Below are 23,058 nucleotides of genomic sequence, written 5' to 3' on the forward strand. Positions count from 1 at the left end.
TGTAGTTTAAGTACCTTATGCACAGATCTTCTCTGTGTAGGACAGTCCCCAGATGACATGGTCCATAACTAAGCCCATGAAATAGAATAGGAACACAAGCACCTAAACTGCTAATTCCCTGGGGTGCCACATTAGGGTCTCCAAATAAAAAAATGCCAGATTTCAAATGAAAATTTTTGTCTTGAAGTTTGTTTTACTTAAAAGTCTGCATTTTCATCAGGTGAAGGTATAAACAGGCACCTGAATCATCTTCTAGCCAGCTCAGTTAATTAGCAATAAAAGCCCAGCATGTGTTGCATAAGAATTTCATTGATGATGTGTGAGACTGAATGAAGTCCAGTTTCTTTTTCTGTAGCTCTGGGGACTGTTGACTTTTTACACAGTAAAATGAGGCTTGGGAAGAGAAAGTGGTTAAAAAGTAAAGAAAGTGATCTGACCTTGAATTGCTACAAAGATCTTGGGAATAGTAAGTCCCCGTCTAGGGTAAGTGATACAGAGAGTGCTTGCCAGGCTTGTCTGGATCAGCAGTGGTTCAGTGCGCACCTGGCAGAAGTCTTACTCGGTGTTTGATAGATTGTCTTCTCCCAGCATGAGTTAAAGTAATGAATCTTTTATTTCTAAATTACTACAAAGCTCCATAGTCTTTCAGCTTGATATTTTTTTTCTAGTTTCAAACAGGTAATGCAATCTATGCCTTACCTAAGGAGTTTGATGGTATCATATGCTTAATCTTTAAAATGCTGGGGAGAGGGGCAAAGCTTTGGTGTCAAGGGAAATAACCAATCTGCCAGAGAGAAAAATATCAGTACGATGCTGCCACTGACTTGGCAAAGACTGTTTGATGCATGCTTTGTTAGCTGGCTGTTGATTTTCTTTTCTGTTTTTATGCTTTTTTTGTTATGTTTGAAGGTGCTTCCAAAATACTGGACTTTAACTGGGTTCCTTCATTCAGCTACCACAAAATCCAAAAGAATACAGGAAAAAAGAGGAACTGTAAATTGGTAATGAGAAAATCGAGAGCTGGGGACACATCTGTATGAAATTAAATCCCCGTCCAGACAACACGGATAGTGCTCTGTAGAGCTGTACCTGTTTGACTGCCTCCTTCCCTGTGTGGTGTAGGCAACAAGTTCTGTTGCACATGCTTTCCAAGACCTGCACAGCTACTAGAGCCCTTCCTAATAAAATGAGTAAGTTAATGCCTGTGTGTGAAGGTGCACTCAAGAAACTTACTTTTTTAACAGTGTGGTATCTGCCTGCCGCGGCGACCATCTGGCGCCCAGAAGCAGTCAGAGGAGACTGCGCTGGCAGGCAGAGCAGACGGAAGGCTGGTGCTTCTCCTCCTGCCGAAAGATGCAGGTGTAAGAGCATAAAACCTGCCCTACCAGAGCAGGTCCATTTAATGTACCCATCGGGATTGAAAAATGCCTCTGCATGTTGCTTTAACAAATAGCATAAAATGTCATCCCAGCACTGCATTTTCTGGCTGGGGTGGGGAAATCGTGTGTTTCTGTCGGGCCACTCTACCCGCTCCCTGAAGAAAGCATCCAAGTGCTATTCTTATGCATAGAAATGTCATGCAGCAGTACAGAAACATCTGGGGGAATACCAGGTTGTTTTATTAAACATACCTTTACTTTTTCACTGGCCCTATAGGACACCCCATTGACAACCAGCATACAGAGCAGGGAGCAGACTACTTTTAGGCATAGGTATGCAACAGAAAAGCGGGTCATTTTTATAAATACATCTCTGAAAAAAAGACTCCTGTGAAAGGTTGAATTTACAGGACCCCTTTAACATCCCCTGTTGTATACATTGCTCCATATTTGTGCTGCAGCTTACAAGCCGACTCTTAGCTCAAGCTAAATAAAATTTAAAAGGGCATAGGATAATACAACAATACACTTTTTCCCCACCAGTATGGGTTAAAGAGCTATTATAGGGCCAAAGCACCAGGCAGCTGTGTTCAACCCCTCACTCTGTAGGATTCAGCAAGAAGGGGAGCAAGTATCCAGGGAGGGCAAAGCCAAGGGATGCATAAACCAATACTTCCTCCAAAATATTGTCCATGCAGTCGCAGCCTGGATGAGACAATCTTGTACTGGGCCAAAGTGAACTCTGGGAAGAACTCTTCACAATCAAGTAGTTTCCATTGAATAGGTTTCTCTTTTCTATCATACCAAACTATTAACTTTTTAGGCTTTTTTACTGTTGTGCTGTGATTTTTTTTTAGTTTGTTTCTTTCTTTAATGAGAATGAAAGCCTCAGAGCTGGTTTTAGTTCTAAAAGAAAGGTTTGAGACATTCTGCCTATTCCGCTTTTCCACAGGGACATTAATTCATAAACAACAAAGAATATTATAACTGTTTACAGTAGCCCTCAGTGAACAGTATGAGACTTGGGGATTTTGAAAGAAGTAAGAGCATTTGGTTACAGAATCAAAAGCTAAACTAAAAGCTTCAAACTCAAAAATGTTTAGAGTTGCTCAAACAAACACAATGAAAAATTTTCAACTTGACAACTTTTAGAACCATGTGAATCTTCAAGCTTGTTTTGTTTTGTTTATCTTCTGAGCTTCAGAAACCGAAGCAACTCTGAAGGTCAAAATGTCTAATATTTTACCTTTAGACATGTCGAGTTTTACTTGTTTAAACACATAGTCCTGCTTACATAGGATATTTTGCAAATTAACAGATGCTGCTTGATGGTGTAAGAGGTACCGCAGGTTTCAGCTGAGCTTCAAGAGAACTGCAGTGCCTTCTCTGATGTAACACATTCACCTTCTCAGTCTTACCATCATGCGTATCCTATTTTTCCTGTAAGATCATGGGCCTGTCATTATGTAGCAGTCAGCTGCAGTCATTGGGGTAATTTGGTCATGGATGATCAGTTTGCTTCCAGCTGAAAGTGACTTTAAGAAGGAAATGGGTGCTGGTTCAAGTTTGCTTAAAGATGTTGCATATTTTGTTTCCACAGAGTGTTTCTCAGCTTCCCTATGGCAAAGCCCTCTACACATATGAGGGAAAAGAGCCTGGTGACCTCAAGTTTAACAAGGGGGACATCATCATACTGCGGCGGAAGGTGGATGAGAACTGGTACCATGGGGAGCTCAATGGGAACCACGGCTTCTTCCCTGCCAGCTATATCCAGTGTATCAAGCCCCTCCCACAAGCTCCACCTCAGGGCAAAGCACTTTATGACTTTGAAATAAAGGATAAAGATCAAGACAAGGATTGCCTGACCTTCACCAAGGTAGGGGAATAGGGTTTTTTTAAAAAAAAAGTTTGGAAAGCTGCTTCTGTAGGGACTGATGGGGTGCGTGAGGTGATGGCAGCCGAGTCTGGAGCACAGTGGTGCTGGGACCAGTGGGACATCTGCCTGGCCTCCCTGGGCAGCTCTGCCCCAGGAGCCCCTGCGCTCCATTTGTTTCTTTCAACTGGTTTCTTGTGTGAGAAAATGGAAGTCCTTGAGCTCAGACAGCCCAATGGGGACAGGTGACGGGGCTGAATTTCCTTTATTAAGTGGGACGTCCCCTCATGTAACGTGCTGAAGGACATCAGCTTCTCCCAATTTGTCTGCTCGGTGGCCCTGCAATGTCCCACACACCAGTCATAATGCAGGACTGGGTGGGTGTAAAGCCTCCCCTTGGGGCAAGCCTCATGTTAGCATTGTGGGGAAATTGCTCGCATTTTGGCTGAAGGAGAAGCCAGTGAGGTACCTCGTGCCTGTACAGCTAGGTTGGTATACAGCTAGTGACACTCAACAAGTAGAACTGACTACACGCTTTCTGAGAACATTTTTCTGTCTAAAAAGCATACATTTCATCTGCATTGAAATGTTCTGCAAGAACAACTCAATTTCAGAAAAAATCTAATGGAAATGTGTCTTTTAATGTTCCTTATTGAATCAGATGTTCCAGTGTTTTAAAATGCCATTCAGCTTCAAAATGTATATTGCATCATACCATATACCAATTAGCAGTTGAAATACACTATCAACGTATATCACAGTATTTCCTATTTTAAGAACATAAAGACATTAAAAAGCAGACATTTAAAAAACAGTCTTTGTTTTTTTAAAACCAAAATGTTTAATAAATTCCAGTTGGAATGAGAGAAAACTGAGATATTGTAATTTCCTTTGGATTTAAAATGTCACATTTTCCCTTTCTCCCCCACCTCCCCACCTGCTTTCTGTCTCTCCCTCCCCTCCCTAGCAGTTTGTGTTGACCTTAGATGGGCTTCATGGATATCAAGAAACCCACAGTAAAATAAAGCATATCCCCTAATGTTAATTTATGGCACTGAATGCCATGGAGAACCTGTTCATTGTCATTTTCTGCTTTATTTCAGCTGTCTGTGGTTGTTATAGTATCACATAAAGTAATAACAGTTATGCTGGAAATGAATATGAAATAGATGATAAAAATATCCTTCACCAGGATTTTACTGACCTCCTCTTTTGAGGCTACTTATTATAGCTGAATGAATTATTTGCAGCATATAATTTTCTCACGGAATGTAACATCTTTTTCACTCATGCAACATTTCTCAGCAGAACGCAATTTCCTAGAATGTATGCTTTCTCATATTTATTTAACAAAAGATTTGTAAGCACTTTTGCTCTATAACAAGCGAAGTGTTTGATTGCAAACACTTCAAGCCCTGTGACTACCCAGCCTCCCTGGAACTGTGAATCTGCAGGAAAGTGGGCTGCTTAGTGAGGAGTAGCAGCCATGCACTAACAGAAAGTTAGCCAGAAGTTACCTTTGAGATCCTATCAGTAAATGTGTATTTGCGGGCATGTTGTTTTCCTCACTGCTTGCCAAGAGGTACAACAGTGACTTCTCTGAGAAGTAATCTTCCTTGTCCGCTTAAGTTATTCATTGCTTGCTCAGTCTAAGAAACTTAATAGGTATGGCAGGGAGTTCTGGTCTTTTTTGTTAGAGCAGGTCCTTTCCTAGACACTTTTGTATTTGATATATTTGGTGCCATATATTAGTATACCTCCTTTACAATAACTGTTTTTGTATACTGATAGTTTTCATTTTCTTGGCTGCCCAATGTCATTCTCACATGGACCATTTCTTTCTGCTGTGTAGCTCTACTCTCAATCTCTCAATTTTCCTTTTTTTCACCCCTTGTGTTACTGTCTGCATCCTTTTATCCCTGATGACTGTGTTTTCCCCAAGGGGGCTTGGTTTCTCTTCTACTGCTATTCTTTAGCTCCTTCCACTACACGCACTGTCACCTTGTAACTGTTTTTATGTCTTACCTATTGTTCTCCCTGACAGTGAATAATCTATTTTTCATCTCAGGACTTTACTGTCATATTTTCATCAGTTTTCTCAATGCTAATTTTAGCTGTCACCTGCACTGATGAAGGTTCCTGTTTAGCCCAGATTTTAGATCATCTGCTGATGCAGTCAGTTCCTCTGCACAGAATCATGAGCACTGCATTGCTGTAGATGTGATTTGTCACTTGGAGCAATATTCATCATTTGAATGTCTCAGTTTTCATCTGAAGATGCTGGACCTGATTTCAAGTTCGTTTATGCTATTTGACCTTTCCTCAGGTAGAGGGGTTGCATTGGCATTCCATTTATACAAGCTAGTATAACCTATTTGTGTCCTGCAACTCATTTACCGGTGCCATACACTTATAATTAGATTTTACTTATAAACTTATAATAAAGGAGAGTTTCCCTCTGAAGAGAAACTACAAGAAGGAAACTCAGTCATTGGGATCTTCTGTATCATTGTTTTGTTGCTCTTTTGCTGGACTTTGCTTTTTCCCATCCCCTTTGTTACAATGCAGTCAGAATATCTATCGGTGCAGTAAAAGAAAACAAATGAAGGATGTCTGGGGTTTGCTCTTACTAGTCTGTGGGGTTTTTCCAAAATTAAAATGTTCTGTTGTTCCAGAGGTGGACTGCAAGGAAATGAGGTCTGCTTTATGCTGATCTGTATGAGCAGTGCTGCAGAGAGCTTCTGCCATTTACCCATTTTCATCTCCTGTAAACACAACACTCTCCAAATGGCAGGCCAAAGATAAATTAAATATAATAATTTTGTATGTGTAAGTATAAACTGGGAGGGACAGAGAAACCTGTCTTGAGTACCCAGTGCAACAAACAAAGCTCCAACCTGTCATTTTCTTACACCATGTGGACTGCTCCCCCTAACTCCTTCTCCCGAAGTAGCTGTATGTACAGGTGTAGGGTCCCACCATCGTTCCCTCCTCTACAGTCACTACAAGAAGATGGAACGTCCCGGATATGTGACTTAACATATTTTTCCTCAGCGTTTAGCAGTGATCAGGTAAATCAGTTGGTTAGCAGTTATTTTGCTCTCTGTAACAATGGATTCCAGCCTTGATTCAGTTTTGCACCAGTTTAAGTCCAGCAGTTTCAGAAGTGTTACTCTTGATGTTCGCTAGCATGGTTGCAATCGTTGTGTGGCCTACAGGGTCTCGTTCTATGCCTTTGGGATATACTCATTTAACTCAGCTTTCTAATGTCTTCTTATGTGATACGCCACTATAAGCCTGAGCTCCTGCTGTCTCTGATTTAAAAAATAACCCATCCTCCCCTGGGCTCTGCGCTCTCTGGTACAAGCCATGTGCAAGAGGACTCTGCTCTCAGCTATAGCCATGCAAATCTACAGTCATTGCATTATTGTCTGTTTGTGTAGTTACTCCAGGCTTAGACTGAGTCCAAATTCAGCCCACAGTTTTGTTTTGGAGTTGGATCACCCTTTGCATGTATGAGTTCACGTAGTCCTTTGAAGGCTCAGTGATAGATGAGTCTCAAACCTGTCAAGGTAGAGTCAGCTGTATTCCATGCTTTGTTGCTCATCACATTTTTAATCACATCAGCTATTTCCTTCATCTTCCAAAGCTTTTGTTCCCAGCCCACAGTGGTGTTTAAGAAATGTTGTGCCTATCTTGGAGCCGTCACGTCCAATACTGGTTCCTGGCTGCAGTGCAGCATTCCAGCCCCTTAGCACTTAATTCCAGCAGCATTTGCTGTTCTCAGAGGGACCATCCCAGTGGTAGCTGGTGATTGGGATTCTCACACCAGCTGGCAAGTGTTGTCATTGGGCACAACGAGCACCATGCGGTGCTATCCTGCCATCACTGAGATCTCCCCAGTGCTCTAGATGCAGTTGTTATCTCTGCAGAATAGCAGGCGCATCTGCTTTGTATTGCTTCGTTAATGGCCATTAATGACTAGAATAAAATTCAGGCTGTGAATCATGACTGTTATTGGACACAGTTTTGTGCTGTTTTCTCAGCAAAAAGCTTCATTTCACCATCAATCAGATTGCTTTTTAAGTGATTTATCTTTGACTTCCTTTCTGATAATGGTTATAAACTGGAACTGCAGGTCCCACGTGCCTGTCACAAGGCTGCCCAGGCCTGATGAATAGAGAGAGACTTGAGCAAGTAGGAGAGAGCAAATAATTAGAGACTTTAGCAACAGGCATAAAAAGAGCATGAGGTATCTTTGTCAAACTACAGTGGATACCATTGGCTTTTGAAAAGAGATTTGAGGCTTGGATTCCTTTATGCTGCCTGGAAATCAATTTAGTACATGTGAAATAGTGAAGTTCAGAAAGTTGAAGTGGTAAGCCAAGAGATCTGTGGCTCTTTACTATTCATGATCCTTTTGGGAACCTTTCTAGGAATTTATAAGTAGCACGGCTATCCGACTAATTTAAGGTACTAAAATAGTTCATGTTGAAGCTTTCACCAGCCCACTGTACAGAATGATGTCGTGGGCTGTGAATTCAAAGAAACTTTCTATTAATAAAGAATTTCAAAAGATGTTTTGGGATTTGCTGTAATTCCTGCAGATTTTCAACACCCTTCTGAAAACGAATTCTGTGATGTAAAGCATTCTCAAGGATTTGCACTTTGCTCTCCCACAAAGATACGCATTGAATATCAGTGTATCTCAGGATCGGCAGCTATCTGATTTTCTCATATATGACCACATTCAGCAGACTTGGCTGAGCTGAGCTAAGATTGGTGTATGGAAATGCTTCCAGGTTTCATAGGTCTGTAGAAGGTGAAGTTGGAAGGGATGTGCAAAGGTCACCCATTCCCTACCCCATCCTCGAGTAGGATCAACACAGGATAAACCTTTCCTTGGAGACTGCACAGTGTCTCTAGCAAAATCGAGTTGAGAACTTCTGGGGTTTTACAGTTTAAAAGTTTTTTCTTAATTTCTTATCTTACATATATATACACACATACACTTATACATGTATGTATACGTAAACATAGAGTAAAAGTGTAGACCCATCACACTTTGGGTTTTTAAAAAGTCTTTTAAGAAAATAGCTGAACAAATACAAGGTAGGAACACTCACAGCAGGTTCTTGAAGCGATGCAGTCTTTTATTTTCCTCATTTACCCCCTTTACCTAGATTCTAAATTTATGATAATTGGTCTTTTGTAAGAGCATGTGGAAGCTTTGCAGAGACGTATTACTGTCAGCTCTTTACACAGATCAAAAATGGTCTGTGCAGACAGGGCTTTGGAAGGGAATGCTATCTGTTTCTTCAGGAAATTAAATGCACAAATTCTTTTTACATCCTTCCAGCTGTAATAAATAGCTGAAGGACTCAGTCTGTGGCTGTTTCTCTGAGCATTCCCCTAATGGATCATTCAGATGAATAATTCAAAGGAAACATTTAAACTATTTCAAAGTGCATGTGTTCAAAATGCACATGTTCAAAAACTGCAAAGTACATCACATCACATCACATCCCTGTTCTGGTCATTTTCTATCAATGTAAATCCACAGTCTGAACATCATGGACCAGGAATTTGTGGGGTATTTTTCTGTGTGAGAAGTATCTGCAAAAAAACAGCTCCCCTCGCCTGACCGGTTAATGTGGTAGCTTGTTACATTATGGTGACAGACCATATGAAGCTCTTATTTTCCTAGAGTGAATGGTAGAAATAAGTGAAAACAGCAGGGAACTCTGTCTCAACTTTCTGGAGGAAGATGTTTTCTTCTTTTTTATAAATTTCTGCACAGGAGAAGAGGAAGATTGTATGCCATGAGAGAATGAATGGCATCTCAACAAACTTTGCAGCTTCTCTCAGCCCCCTCCTTTCCTCTGGCCGTAGGAGGTCCGAGCGTGCAGGCAGTGCCCTGCAGAGAGGGCTGCCTTCCACAGCCTTTGGAGCAAGTGGAGCTGGCCCAAGGCCGGGTTTAGTGTGATAACGCCAGCAGACAGACATGGTAGCAGAAATCCATTGACAAGTTGAGCAGCTCAAACTGGGAAAACTCAGTATTTGGTTCTAGTCACCTGAGCTTTTGTTATGACTGGTATGTTCTAGGTTTTAACTCTATCAAGAGAAACTTTGAGCGATATGAATCTTATTTGCACTTTGCTTAATCTCTTGTTTTATAATCACAAAAGAAGTTCATCATCAGCTGAAATTTTTGTAAGATCCCTTATATCAAATATAATAGTAAAATGCCATAGGTTTTAGAAAACAAACTTGTATCTAAACTGAAGCTGATCCAACAGTTGAATGCTACTTGGGTTTTATTATGTTATCCTTGGATTTTTACCTGCTTTGCACTTTTACATCCTTTTTTAAAAAAAAAAAAAGGAAAACTGACATTCGGTGCATCAGCAGGGTAGGCTAGTTGCTGAACACCTCGTGCTATACCTTGTGCTTCTTGCTGGAAGTGTTTCCAGGACTACCTGTGCTCTACTCGTGCTTCCCTTTGAATTGTCTTCTGGAACAGCTAAGCGCCACAATGGCCTCTTGGATGCACTGGGACAGCTTCATGATAGAGAGTTTTCACCTTTGGGTTAGAGGTGACCTCCTGGGTCAAATGTTCTCCCTGTCCTTGTAATGAAGCCAAGAGTTACTTATTCCTACCTGCTGTGCCCAGGCCCTTGGAGCTGCTGGCAGCTGGTATGAGCTGCACTGGTCTGCAGGGTGCTTCAGTGGATTTTGGATGGGATGCCTGGGGTGGGATGCTGGACCAGGGATGCTGCTGGCCCAGAATTCAGGGAACATTTTTACGTGACTTACGGCCTCCTCTCTGTACTCTCTCCTGAAGCTGTTATGTGGGTAACTGAAAACTGGCATCTTTCTACTGAAAAAATCTGATTATATATTTTGTGTATTTTTGATTTTAGGATGAAATTTTGACGGTCATCAGGAGGGTAGATGACAACTGGGCAGAAGGAATGCTGGGTGACAAGATTGGCATTTTCCCTATCCTCTATGTTGAAGTAAGTTCATTACAGGTTGTGGTGGGTGCTTCTCTTGACATGTTGACAGGTTTTTTTGTGCCTACAAGGGCACCTTGAAAATTCTTAAATGAGAATGACAAATTATACTGGAATAACTGAAGGGAATTTTTCAGTTGCTGTCTCCTAAGGCACTGTGAAGATACACTCAATTCAATTTAAAGTGGCCAGAAAAATGTATGCCCTGAATGACTGCTGAAGGCTTCAGGTGTCCCCTGCCCCAGCAGGAGCTCGGGCAGCTCCACCCATATTCCCAAGGTCCCTCATTCCCTGTGTGCCAGACCCATCCTTGTCCTGAGCACTTCCCTGCCATCATTTCCACAGGAGGCTTATTTCAGAGTAAATGCTGAGACCTCACGTCCTCCGAGCAGACCCGTTGTGCCACCTCACCCCACCGCTGTGCCCTCCTGCTGGTGCCCATCCAGCTGGATGCTGTTTGGGAGAAGAGCTGCAGGCAGCAGTGGTGGCCTGTGGTGGCCCCGCTGGAGCAGCTCTGTTGTCCAGGTGCCACATAATGCCTTCAAGGAGCTTTCCTCCTTCATGGGTAAACCAGAGGTGCAAAGAACAGATGGGCACCACACATGTATGTATTTTTTCGAGGTGCTGCCGCTCTGCACCCAGTACTCAGAGCAATATCACCCCGACTCTGCTCCCAGGCGTAGGCTGGTGCTGCTCTCCAGAGTGAAGTGTCTCTTGTGCCCACAGCAGAGCCCGCCCTACTGCATGTGGCTCTGATGCCTGCCTCCAAAATTACTTCTCCAGATTTCTTAGTTAATGATTTGAGACAAAATAGAGATAATTAGTGCCTGACTACCTAATTATTAACTTTGACAATGACCAATTTGGAATAAACCATCATTAATATACATTGCATTCCCACAGTTGACAAGAACAATAATATTAAAACCAGAATGTGTAGGAGCCATTATTGGGAAACCAGCTGCCTCACATAAGTTAATGACTAGTTTTCCTTTATTCTGAATACATAAGACATTTTCAGTTTATTGTGATTAAATGAGAAAGCTGTGTTTCTCCCAGATTTCATTCTTTTTCCCTTCTCTTTCTTGTCCCCGGGGAATGCTATGTTACTGTCCTGAACTTTGCTGCAGAAAGAGTGAATTGGGGACCTCTGTGCAGCCAGCCACTTTTGCACCCCACCACCTTTCCCCAGCTCTAGTTTTACCTGCAGGCTGTAAGTGCTTGCACTGCCTATGCACCATACAGCATCCTGATCGCTTTCCCACCCATAGGTATCTGTGTCCATCTGAGGACAGGCTGAGAGAGTTGGGGTTGTTCAGCCTGGAGAAGAGAAGGCTCCAGGGAGACCTTATAGTGGCCTTCCAGTACTGAAAGGGGGCCTACAGGAAAGATGGGGAGGGACTCTTTATCAGGGAGTGTAGTGATAGGATGAGGGGTAATAGTTTAAACTGAAAGAGCGTGGATTTAGATTAGATATAAGGAAGAAATTCTTCACTGTGAGGGTGGTGAGGCACTGGAAAAGGTTGCCCAGAGAAGTTGTGGCTGCCCCCTCCCTGGAAGTGTTCAAGGCCAGGTTGGACGGGGCTTTGAGCAACCTGGTCTAGGGGAAGGTGTCCCTGCTCATGGCAGGGGGGTTGGAACTAGATGGTCTTCAAGATCCCTTCCAACCCAAACCATTCTGTGACATGATTCTATAATAGGGTGAAGGGCTCGAAGCCTCAGAGGAGGAGCCCATTGAAAACATGTGTGATATTGTCTCACTGAAGTTCTCCAAGCCCTAGCACTTCCCAGAGGGCCATGGAGGAGCAGGAGGTAGTGCTGTGCAGAGTCAGAACAGCAATGCTGGAAGTTTCTAAAGAGATGCAAACAGCCAGGTAGCCAGCACCAGGGGAGGAGAATGCACGTAGGAATGTGTGTGTGCATATATATTAATACACAGATGTATGTAAAATAAATACAGCTATATACTTATGCATATATTTGTATATATATGCACACACACATATTTTATCGATATAAATTTGAAGTCTCGAGGCTTGAAAGGCCTTTTCAAATTAGACACTTGGGTGACATGGGCATAATATTTGTGCTATGGTTCGTAAAGCCAAAGGGAAATGATCCTCGAGACAGAAACATCAGCCACCTATTTCATCCATGTCCTGGTGGATGGAGGCCTTGTTCTGCATGTGAGATGAGCTTATGCAACTATTGGAGTTATACAATTATGTTGCTGTTGTTGCCAGCTTCAGATGTTACTTTACACTAAAAATTAAGAGGAATCAGCAGGCCAAATCCCAAAGAAGTTTTGAAAATCTCAATGCCAATGTTTATAAAATAAATCCATTAAAAAGTAGTACTTGAATCTAAAAACACTCCTTGAGTCTGTCCAAGTCCATTAAGTGGTTTTTCAAAATCTTGGCAAAATGTGCAGAATAAGCAAAGCTTAACTCTTACAGTAGCCTTTCACTTGTGTGAGCTGATTGGCCAAAGCACGTGGGATTTTGCATGGCATCCAAAGCCCTGCACTCGGGATGGAGCAAATTCCAGCCTGGAGCTCATCTCAAATGTCCTCAGCTGCTCCCACAGCCCAGACAAGAGCTCTTACCCTTGCCACGGCAGCCAGAGCATTGGAAAAAAAGCGAATCACTTCAAGGATCTTAGAGCTGAGCATGCCAGAGCTACAAATGGGATATAATCCTTGTTGTGGCCCCCCCCCTTTGGTGACCCTTCATCCTGGCAATATTCTGTTGTACTCACATGGATGCTCTCAAGAAAGTCTTTTGCAAGTGCTCTGTTACAAAGCGTTTGCATGCATAAATCACAATGGGATGAGAAGGATAGGTGTACTGCAGTCCTGCTGGGCTATCAGACAATTCCTCATCAGTACCCCAGTGGCTTCCCAGCACTTGGGCTTGTCAGCTGGCCCATGTGAAAGCCTACAGCATCTCCCTAGGCTCATTCATCTTCTTTCCACCCTGTGCTTACTGCATCTGAGAGTGGTCCACTTCTGGAAGGGATTTCTGCCTGGGAAGGCAACTTTTAGAGCCACACTGTGGTGTCACAAAGCAGTGGCACAAAAAACTAGCTGAAGACATCAAAATATATCTGCTCCCTGCAGTGTTTTAGAAAGTCTGTAGTGTGATTGTCCATATAGCCATGTAAGTGGAACAGGGCATGGATTTTGTGCTTTATTCCCTACAAGTGTCCAGCAAGGGTGCTTGCATGCCTGCTGTGTCTGACAGCTCTCTGCAGAGAGGCTGTTTCCTGCTTCTGTAGTGTCACCTCTGTCCCAACCTCAGAGAAGCTACAGTCGTATAAGGAAGAAATATTTGTAGCTCACAATGGTGACTTTTACAGAATGAGTCAGACACAGTATGTTCTGTCAGGGAGAATTTGCATTATTTTTTTCTTATTTTGTTGCTGTCCTTCATCTCCAGTAGAAGTCATTTGGGCTGATAATTTATGTTTTAATTTGTCTACAGAAAAACACAACATAATCAAATTGATTCTCAAGGTGCCTTCTGTCCTGAATTAAACATCTTATTAATAATCTGTATGGTTTGAAGTCATATTCTTGCTGGGAGGGGTTTTGGACCTGCAAGAAATTCAAAGTCCTAACTAAATTTCTTTTATTTTACTGTCTTCAAGCTAGTTCCTTCATTCTTAATAACTGCTGTTATTATCTCTGGAAGTTGTAAGTGTTGTGCTGCTATGTGTAAAATTGAGAATAATGAAGAATAAAGTGTGTCCTAATAGATTTAAATGTCTGGGAATTAAATTTGAGGGCAATGGTGTGCTCAATATTTGGAGGGACGCATCCTGATCAGATGGGAAGAAAAAAAAAAAAAAAAGCTGAGCTGATAGACCAAAATTTCTGACTGTAACCCCCAGTGCAAAGAAATATTGACCGAGATCAAGAAGCCTTACGAGTCAGTGGTAGAGCAAGGCAATTATGTCGAGCACTACTGTGACTGTAATATCAGCAAATTACAATTGATGAAGTGCCAGCCCATTGTTATAATGTTTTATGGCAGCAGGGGCACTGAAAGCTGTGATTAAGTAATATCGGGAGTTTTAAAATTCTTTTTACAGAGCGGTGAAGCTGGGTAATGGGGATCTTCTCCTGTTCTTCAAAGTCAAAAAGGGAAAAACATGGAAAGGAGGTCTATGAGAAAGAGGGAGGGAGGAGAATGGGCAGAACTGATGGTTTCAGTGCCCTGCAGCATAGATCCACAAGACTCCCCAGAGTCCCGGGAGAAAAGAATTCTTGCAAGTCAGTGTTTAAAAAGAGTTCAGCCAAAAGTGAAAAAATAAAATAAAATACAAAGCCAAATGCAGTTCTTAAAGAAAACAATGATTTTTTCATTCCAAAATTAGCTTTGCAGAGCAGAGCACCACATTTAACGATTTTGTGCTGTACCATTGGATCTACCAATCATCCTAAAACAGCTTAACCCATAAAGGGGAACCTGAGCACATTTACAGGATCCCAGCTGTGGTTGTTGTGTAGTGTAACGGAGACCCATCTTCCCAGCAGAATCTGTCCTTAACTGTGTAACTATGTACTTTGCTGAGGGTAACCTTTAGTTAGCCTGCAGATGAATGCAAATGGCTGAGAATTTAGTGTGTGTCTGTGTGTTCAGCTAATTCAAAGACCTGAAGGTTTCCAGGAGGAAATGCAGGGAACCTCTCTGAAGAGAGCAAAGCCTTTCCCATAGCCCAGTCTATACACCTGCTTGACTTTGCCATTCTTCAGCACTTTCCTGGTAGTGTGGCCCCCAGTCTGGCCTTCAGTCTATATGCAGATTCCCATCTTAGCCATTTCCAAATGTCATGGTGTCCCCAGTGGCACTCATCACAGTTATATTCTTGAAAACTCAGATGTGTGCGTGTGTGTATTTCTAGCGCTAATAGATGTTTTGACCATTTTCAGCAACATGAGATAATTGTTGCCCTGTCCACTTCTTGTCTATGTTTTCTCTCTCCTCAGTCTGGTTCTTCCCTTCAGCTGCAGGACAGATGGGTCCCTATGAGACTCTCATAATTAATTCAACCTTGGTGTCTGACCCATCATTTACATATGTGTGGTCTCTGTGGCAGCATACTCTGTGTCTTTCAGAGTATCCTTTATGAAATGCTTCCAGAAAAAAAGGAGCTTTAGACAGTCATTAGACAGCAACGTTTGTTTGGTGCCCTTTCCAAAAAGAACATACAATCTCCATTTTTAAGGACTGTCAAAATGGTTCATTTTAGCCTTGCTAGTATCATTTAATGCTAATTTGGAGGCTTTTGAAAGGTGAGTAGAAGGAAACTAATGTAGATGATTTTAGGAAAGCTGACTTACTAAATCTCAGAGGAGCAAATTCGTCCCAGTAGTAAGTAGGTGTAACACTAATGAGTTAAGAATTATGCCCATTATCATCAGAATTGATTTTTTTCTGTTCACTCTCATTTTGTGTGTCAGATAAAAATGGAATAAGAGCCTTGTAAAGCTGACAATAATGTAAGCTCTAAGAGGTGTTCAGCTAATTTCTGTTGAAAAGCTTTATTGATATGCATTTTCAAATTTTGCAATTACATTGTTTTAAGACTTCCATTCCTGCACCTTTATAGTTCCTAAAAAGCTTGTCCTACTTGTTTTCCTCTTGCATAGAATATTGTAGAATATTCCAAGATACTTTTTGGTATCAGATTTCTATGTGAATGGAGTACAAAATACAGTTCCCATACTTAACATTCAAACTAAAACATGCAGAATTTTTGTTGTAGGCTAAAAGAGGGACCTCAGTAAGAACCTATACACCTACTACTACTTTCACATCAATCCGTGAATAAAACTTATTCATCTAAAGTACTGTTACACACCTTCAAATAACTGTGATGTCAGTCAGGAAAACTAATGAGTATTAGCAGTCAGAAGGGAGAAGATTAAACATACAATATTATATAATATATAATAATATATAATTAGATATATGTATATTATATACATATTCTTTTTAATCTGTGGCCCATCTTGTCTGCAAAACAGCTCAATTTCTTATTTTCCCTTTTGTTTATATAAAAAAGAACCTTTTGCTCTTTGATTTAATTTCCTATATAAAAAGTAAATTAGCCTGACTTTGGGCAAAAAAATTTCTTTTTCTTGAAATTTTGAGTAATTTCTTTTAAGTTTTCTGTTCATTTCTATCATCCTTCATGAAGTAAAAATTCATGCATATTCTATAAGACTTTCCTCCATCTTCAGGATACAAAATTGAGCTGCATTGTCACCTTTTGACTTAAATGCCAGGTTTCCCCTACATTAGATTAGCTGAGCTCCTCAGCTCTGTAGACCTTTTTTAATCACTCACTCCTCTCAGGCTATGTCTGGACAAGTCAATGCAGATTTACTTGGTGGTCTCTGCATCCGGGAGCACGTTCTTCCACAGTTCATCTCGGGCAGGCGCCACAGAGGGGAAGCCTGCATACAGAGATAGGGTGGGAGTGCTGTCACCTTTGAGTCATCCTCCAGCCCAGACAGTCATGAGACCTGTGGTGAGCCGCGGTGAAAGCCAACATGTAAATTTAGACATAGCTGTAGGTTGTGAAAATTTGCCTTTTGGGAATTAACAGTTTTAGTTACAGTCCTTCTCTTGCTTGTCCTCCTGCCTACTTTCACACTCATGAACTCATAATTAAGTTATTTGGATTTATATGTTATGACCAATTTTTCTGTTAATCAAAACCACATCCAAATTGTTATCACCTCTTACTGTTTCAGGGACTGTTGAACCAGAAATTGGCCAGCTGTCACATTCAGGAATATTTTCCCACCCGCATCCCATGATGAGTAACATCTGAATTTCCTAGGTTTTATTTTATAAAAATAACTCTCTAGGGTTATTTTTAGAAGGTTTCCAGCCCAGCCAATTTAAGCACACAACCTTGGCAAATAAGTCCGTTTCATGAGTCTTTCAAAAACATATATATCATTTTCCTATCTGTATGGGGCATTTTTGAAGTGCTGCCTCCTAGGTGCCAAAAATTGACGTGCAAGTTAGGTACCTAAGTAAGATGGACTGACTTTTGCTCTTGATCTGATAACAAGACTTTGATCTCTAGCCATAGTCCACTCAAGGATTTCCAGCACTTCCCCTGCAAAATACTGTTTGTCATCTTTCCCAGCGCAAACTGACTGCGGACTCGTCTGCTGCATTTCACATGGGCTGCCACTTCCCCATGCTGTCAGCACACAGCACGACCATCAGCCCTTCCCTTTACCTTCAACTCTCCTGAACTATGCTTGTGCTTGAATACATGTTTTCTGGTTCTGGGTGCAATTGTGTCTCATTTCTGTTATTTCTACGCTGAGTTTTGGTTTCTGCCTCAAAGTTTATGTTCTCCTGTTATGGTACCAGAGTTACTTTTGTTACAAGACAAGCACTAGTGATGATGCCCCCAACTTCCTGGGACAAAGAGAACAAAACGTCTTCACAAACTGTTGCATCTTGCTTGATATTTTCTTTCCTTTTAGTGTTTTCTTTCTCTTTACTGTCCTTTCATCTTTTTTCCACTCTCTCTTTTAAACCTGTAAATTTTCAGTTGAATGATAAGTAAAGAGGCATCTGCCAATGTGCAGTCCTGCTGGTCAGTCACACCAAGAAGCAGCGGCAGCAACAGAACAACATTTCTGCCCCCAGTAGCACTTTTGAACTGGGAAATACTCTTCCAAATCCTTTGCGAGACCTTGCAGATCTCTAGGTATGGTTCATCTGACCAATGGCAGATCTCTACATTTGAGCTAGTTGTCTGGACTCCCCCTTGCCATCAAGAGAGACAACCAGGTGTTCATAGGGAGAGAAATAGGCATTGCTGCTTAATGGAGACATCTAAAACATGTCCGATGAGCCTGTTTGTAGAAGAGCCTGTTCTTCTTCATTGATTAGGAGGGGAAGGCAGGGCTGGCAGCACCAGCCTAAGTAAGAGGGAACTGCTCCTTGTCTTCTGTGGTTTTTCAGGATATGAGTCAGTGCTCTGCATGGTGTGAAAGGGGAAGGCCCACAATGCTCATTACACATAAAACCTGCCATTTCACCAGCAAAGAGTGTGTATGTTCAAGTCAGTTCTTTGATGCTATAGGCAATATTTATCAATTTCCAAAAGTACCTGTCTGTCATACACCTATCAGTGTTTGTTCTGATTTTGCTAGGGAACCTTAAAACTGCTGTGTCTTTCAGAAGCAACAAGGAGCCCTGAATGAATAACTTTTTGGCACATGTACAGCAAATCTTGGGGAGGCTTAAGTGCACTCTTTACTACCCACTACTTCCTTATTCTGCTCCTGGGATAGATGAGGCCTGCCATGGGTATTGAGGAAGTCTCTTCAACAAAAAAAAAAAAAAAGATGTTCATGTGGGCCTGCAGTGTTTCAAGTGGGAAAATATGTCAAGCAAAGCATCAGTCCCTTTGGCCTTGTATCTACTCAGAAGGGCCAACTAAATAGATAGCACATTACTTAAGGTTAGCTTTTGCTTGTGCAATTGACAACAAATGTTTTGGACTTCCCAGCGTTGCTCAGCAACCTCATAGCACACAACCATTGGAGTGAAATATTTCAGCAACGTGCAGGTTTCCGAGGGCTAGAAATTAGCATTCCCCATTGAGTGTACCCCGCTATCCTGGGGCCCTGGGGTGGCTCTAGAGCACATCATCAGTAATCCACTCTCTCTAGAGGAGGCAGGAGAACAGGGCTTTTGTCTTTTCCATCCATTGATCACCTCTGACAGCTTCTAAAATTTACTTCAGCATTGCTGAATTCCTGGGATCTCTTACCTTTTGAAAATAAAATATCTTTCAGTCTCACTTACCTAGATCTAATGCATGAATGTATATTAAGAAGCTATATGTCAACAGATACACGATTTGTCTAGCACTTAAATTAAAAAAAATCCTAGAGGATTTCATTATTTCTCACACAGGCTTTCTTCATTTTGCTTCCTAGTGTCATTGTTAGTCCATGTTGCACATCTTAATTAACTTCCTTCTTGGGGAGCATTCCTGGTGCCCTAAAACTCTTAGAGTGGAGATCTTCAATCCAAATGTAGCCACAGAGGAAGGGTCCCTGGCAAACTGGTAGGCTTCTCTGCCCCTTTGCTGGTGGCCACAGCCCTCTGAGCAAAGGGAAAAATGTTTCCATGTGTCAGCTGCAGCACTGGTGCTGTGAGTGCCAAAGAAAAGTGGATCCGGTATTGAAATAGCAGCCTGTGAGAGGATCTGGAGGAGATGGAGGCACGTGTTGTCCTTTGCTGTGCCTGTGAAGGGTAAGATGATCTCCATCAGAGGGACAGGGTGGACAGTTGATGTCAGTGACACCATAAATGATTTACCAGGGGGTGCCTGTTAGAGGCCCCTCTGATCTCTACTTTCAGAAGATAGCATGTTACATAAATATTATTCTACCACGCTGAAGAGTTACAAAATATGGTTGAGCTTGACCCTTTAAGCTTTCAAGGAGGAGTAGTTTCAAGAATAATAGTTTTGTGATGGGATGAAGCTATGAATTGTTTTTACCTCTTTCCTTACTTTGTATTGTGGCAGATCCTGGAATGGTCAAACTGTCTTTATTCTAGGCACAAAGAGACCCAGGAGTGCATGGCTGAGCTGAATGCATGCTTCAAACAACAGAAATAACATGTGAAGTTGATTTTTAACGTAAAAATGTCATTAGCTATGCCAAAACCAGATGTTTGAGTTAAGTCTCAAATCCTCTAACATTCTGTTAGGTGTTAGAGCTGAACGTTGAGAAAACCAAGTTCAAAAGACTAGAGGAGGAATCAGTACAAACAAATTAAAAACAAAAATCAGAAACAGGGGAAGATAGTTGGAATTAATCTGGGGATCCATCTTTTTCAGATTTTCTGTAGAACACACAGGATTCTTGAAGTCTCACCCCTTTGTGTTTAGTCTATCCTGTAGAAGAAATTACATAGGAGTCCTTGTTTTTGCTTACTTTGTTCCTTTACAAAGTAGACCAGCCATTGTTTATTTTATGTTCTGCTGCACTATTTTTGGCTGTGATACTGGCGTTATTTTAATCTGACAAAAACAAGGGCTGCTGCCAATGGGATTGTCCTGCTTTTGCCTTGTCTGTGACAACACTTTCCTTCTGCCTTCCTTATTCTGGGACTAGCAGGCATGTGGCTGTGTGCTGAGATGGATCAGGGAACTCACCCTGTTGAAAGCTACTCATTTAAGTTGTTGTCGGTTTTTTACTTTCCAGTCATATCTGTTCCATTATCCCATTTACTGCATAGCCACATGAACATCCATGCTTATACAGGGCAGAAACTGGGAAGATGAGAAAGGAGGACATGTGGCATCTCACATTCACTGTAGGAAAACATGACCAGGGCAACAACCCTCACCCACAGACACTCTGTAGGTGATGCTGCTGTTGAACTGCGCTCTAAGCCATCATGCCAAAATGGTGAGGTGAGGAATGCGGGGCTTTGTGCAAGCAACCTCCTGTACCACCCGGTTATTCCTCAATTTATCTAATTATTTTATTGTTATAATTTTATGACAAAGCAGCACTAGATACTCTGTAAACAAGGTTAATAATGTTAGCCTAGTTTAAGTAAGGCTGGAGGGAGTGTCCTGCTCTAAATCTGACTTTGAAGTCTTCCGATCTGTTTAGACACAATTGAATCAAATTGACAAGAAATTTCACGAGAGAGGTTTCCATAATAGAATTTTTCCATAAGAGAATTTTTCTGAAAACCTTGGGACAAAGCAGGAGAGGCGCCAGATCATTCAGGCAGTGGTGGATTCATGCTGAAGATATTCTCCTTTTACCCTGTGGCTAAGGGGAGGGCACTGAGGGAAGAGGCAGCTCTGCCTTGTGTTACTGTTTCTCGAGAAAAAAGCAACCCTGCGGAAAGAGGGAGAGCACTCCCTGCCCGCCTTGCTGTTGGTGGGGAAAGTAAAGCTCAGTGGCATGTTTCTTGATGGTCATCTCCTTGATCCCTTTTCTCTGACCTGCTTCTACCTCAGCAACAGAGTAAGGAATTTACAAGCATGTCTTCCTCTTGTGTCCTTTTTCTTTTCTTTCCCTAGCCCAAGAGGAAGGACTGTGTGTCTTTCCTTTGAGGGCAGAAATAATGGCTTCAACATCTTCTCTGCTTGCTCCAGTCTAGTGCTTAGAGAGGCTTACCTGTTCCCAGCCAAGGCCTTTTACTTCCATAGGTGCATTGCTCAGGAGAGAGAAATGTCGTTGGACTGATTTGGTGGTGCCTGTTTTTCATGTCCCTCAATATATGAATTATTGGGGTAGAAGCAGAGCTATAGAGATGATTGAGACCCCATTCCTGGCAGTCTCCCAGGCCACAACAAGGTCTGGGAACTCTTGGTACTGGCATTGAGCTTCTCTGCCCCACAGCAGCTGGGGAGCTGTCACGGTTTAACCCTGGCCAGTTACTGCTGGGGGCCATGCTCTCTCTGTCTCAAGCACAAGGTTTTGTCCTATGGGGGTCCCTGAGGGCACAAAAGCACTCCTGAGGGCTGAGTTTAAGGTTGTAGCAAAGACAGCTCCACACCACTCCAGTAACACATATGTCTGCTTTGCCATAGAGCAACTCTCACTCAAGACATACCTGAGGTTTCAGTGCAGTACACAGTCAGTTAAGCATGTTACTGTTCTGGTTCGGTCACTGGTTAAAGAGGGATCAATGTACTTTCATGGCAAGTAATAAAGACATTGCCAATGGGAATCACATCCTCATGCCTGTCTCCATTCATCCATGTGTCTGGCAGTCCTACCTAGTCTTTGGCCAACCTGATTGCTGAACATTCACAAAGATCAAACTCTTATCATCTCGTATCCTGATTATGGGTACATCCTTTCTGCATCCTTAGCAAATGCAGACCTGGCCTCATTCATGACCATCCAGGGTGCTCATCTGCTGCCACTTCTTTCTTTCTCTCTGAGGCCCTTTTCTGTCCTGTAGTGCCCATACAACTTGCCCTTACTCGCAAATCTTTGATTACTCATTACTCTCTCTACCTATTGTCTTTTATTTACTATTGAAAGATCAACCCTGTCTTTGATCAGCCAGCGATGCCAATCACTCTGTCAGGTTTTTCAGATTCTCATTTTCTTCCATAGTGCTCTGTTCTTCACTGTTGTGATGAATGCTTCAAAAACATCCAGATATCTGCATCAGAATTGCTCCTCCAGACTCCTCTAAAATTGTTCCTGCTGTGATGCCTACAGAAGATTTATGTTGTGCAAAATTCTCTGTCCATCTTGCTGATAAGACTGTCTCATTGTATATTTTGTCTATATCTATATATTGTCTCTAATCCTCATCTTAAATTGTACTTTCTTTGGGCCAAGAGCTGTCTTGCTGCTCTATGTTTATGTAATACTTCTCACAATGGATTTCTGATCTGTGGTGGGAGTTCTTCAGCATTTAATGACAAAAATAATAAAAGTATTATTAACAATTTTCTCTGTGTGACTGTATCGCATGATGTGGTCACAATTTACAAAAATTCAGTTTCCTCGTGACAACTTGCCTCTCTGCCTACAGAATATAGGTGCAACCCAGGGCAGTTCATTTTCAGAAAGGAATGTGTTAGGAAAATATTTGAGCTTGAGTAATTCCACAAACAGAAAAAAAACCCCAACCAACCAACCCAGTGTTCTGCACTTTCAGAAAGATTTCCTACTGTGTAGATTTCTTGCTAGCCCATTAATTTTGCCATCTTAGAACTCAAACAGCATGGCCTAGAGCAGTGGTTTTCCAAA

At 41.9% G+C, this 23,058-nt stretch overlaps 1 protein-coding gene across 1 annotated transcript in view; it reads left to right on the forward strand.

Moving 5' to 3' along the window:
- Positions 1-23,058, forward strand: part of SH3RF3 (SH3 domain containing ring finger 3) — a 251,240-nt gene that overhangs the window by 152,976 nt on the left and 75,206 nt on the right. The window contains exons 2-3 of the mRNA XM_074815193.1: positions 2,980-3,255; positions 10,176-10,271. Of these exons, the coding sequence (XP_074671294.1) occupies positions 2,980-3,255; positions 10,176-10,271 (372 nt within the window). The remainder of the gene's footprint in view (positions 1-2,979; positions 3,256-10,175; positions 10,272-23,058) is intronic.

This window comes from Strix aluco, chromosome 2 (genome assembly GCF_031877795.1).
Source record: "Strix aluco isolate bStrAlu1 chromosome 2, bStrAlu1.hap1, whole genome shotgun sequence".
Classification (NCBI taxonomy): Eukaryota; Metazoa; Chordata; class Aves; order Strigiformes; family Strigidae; genus Strix; species Strix aluco.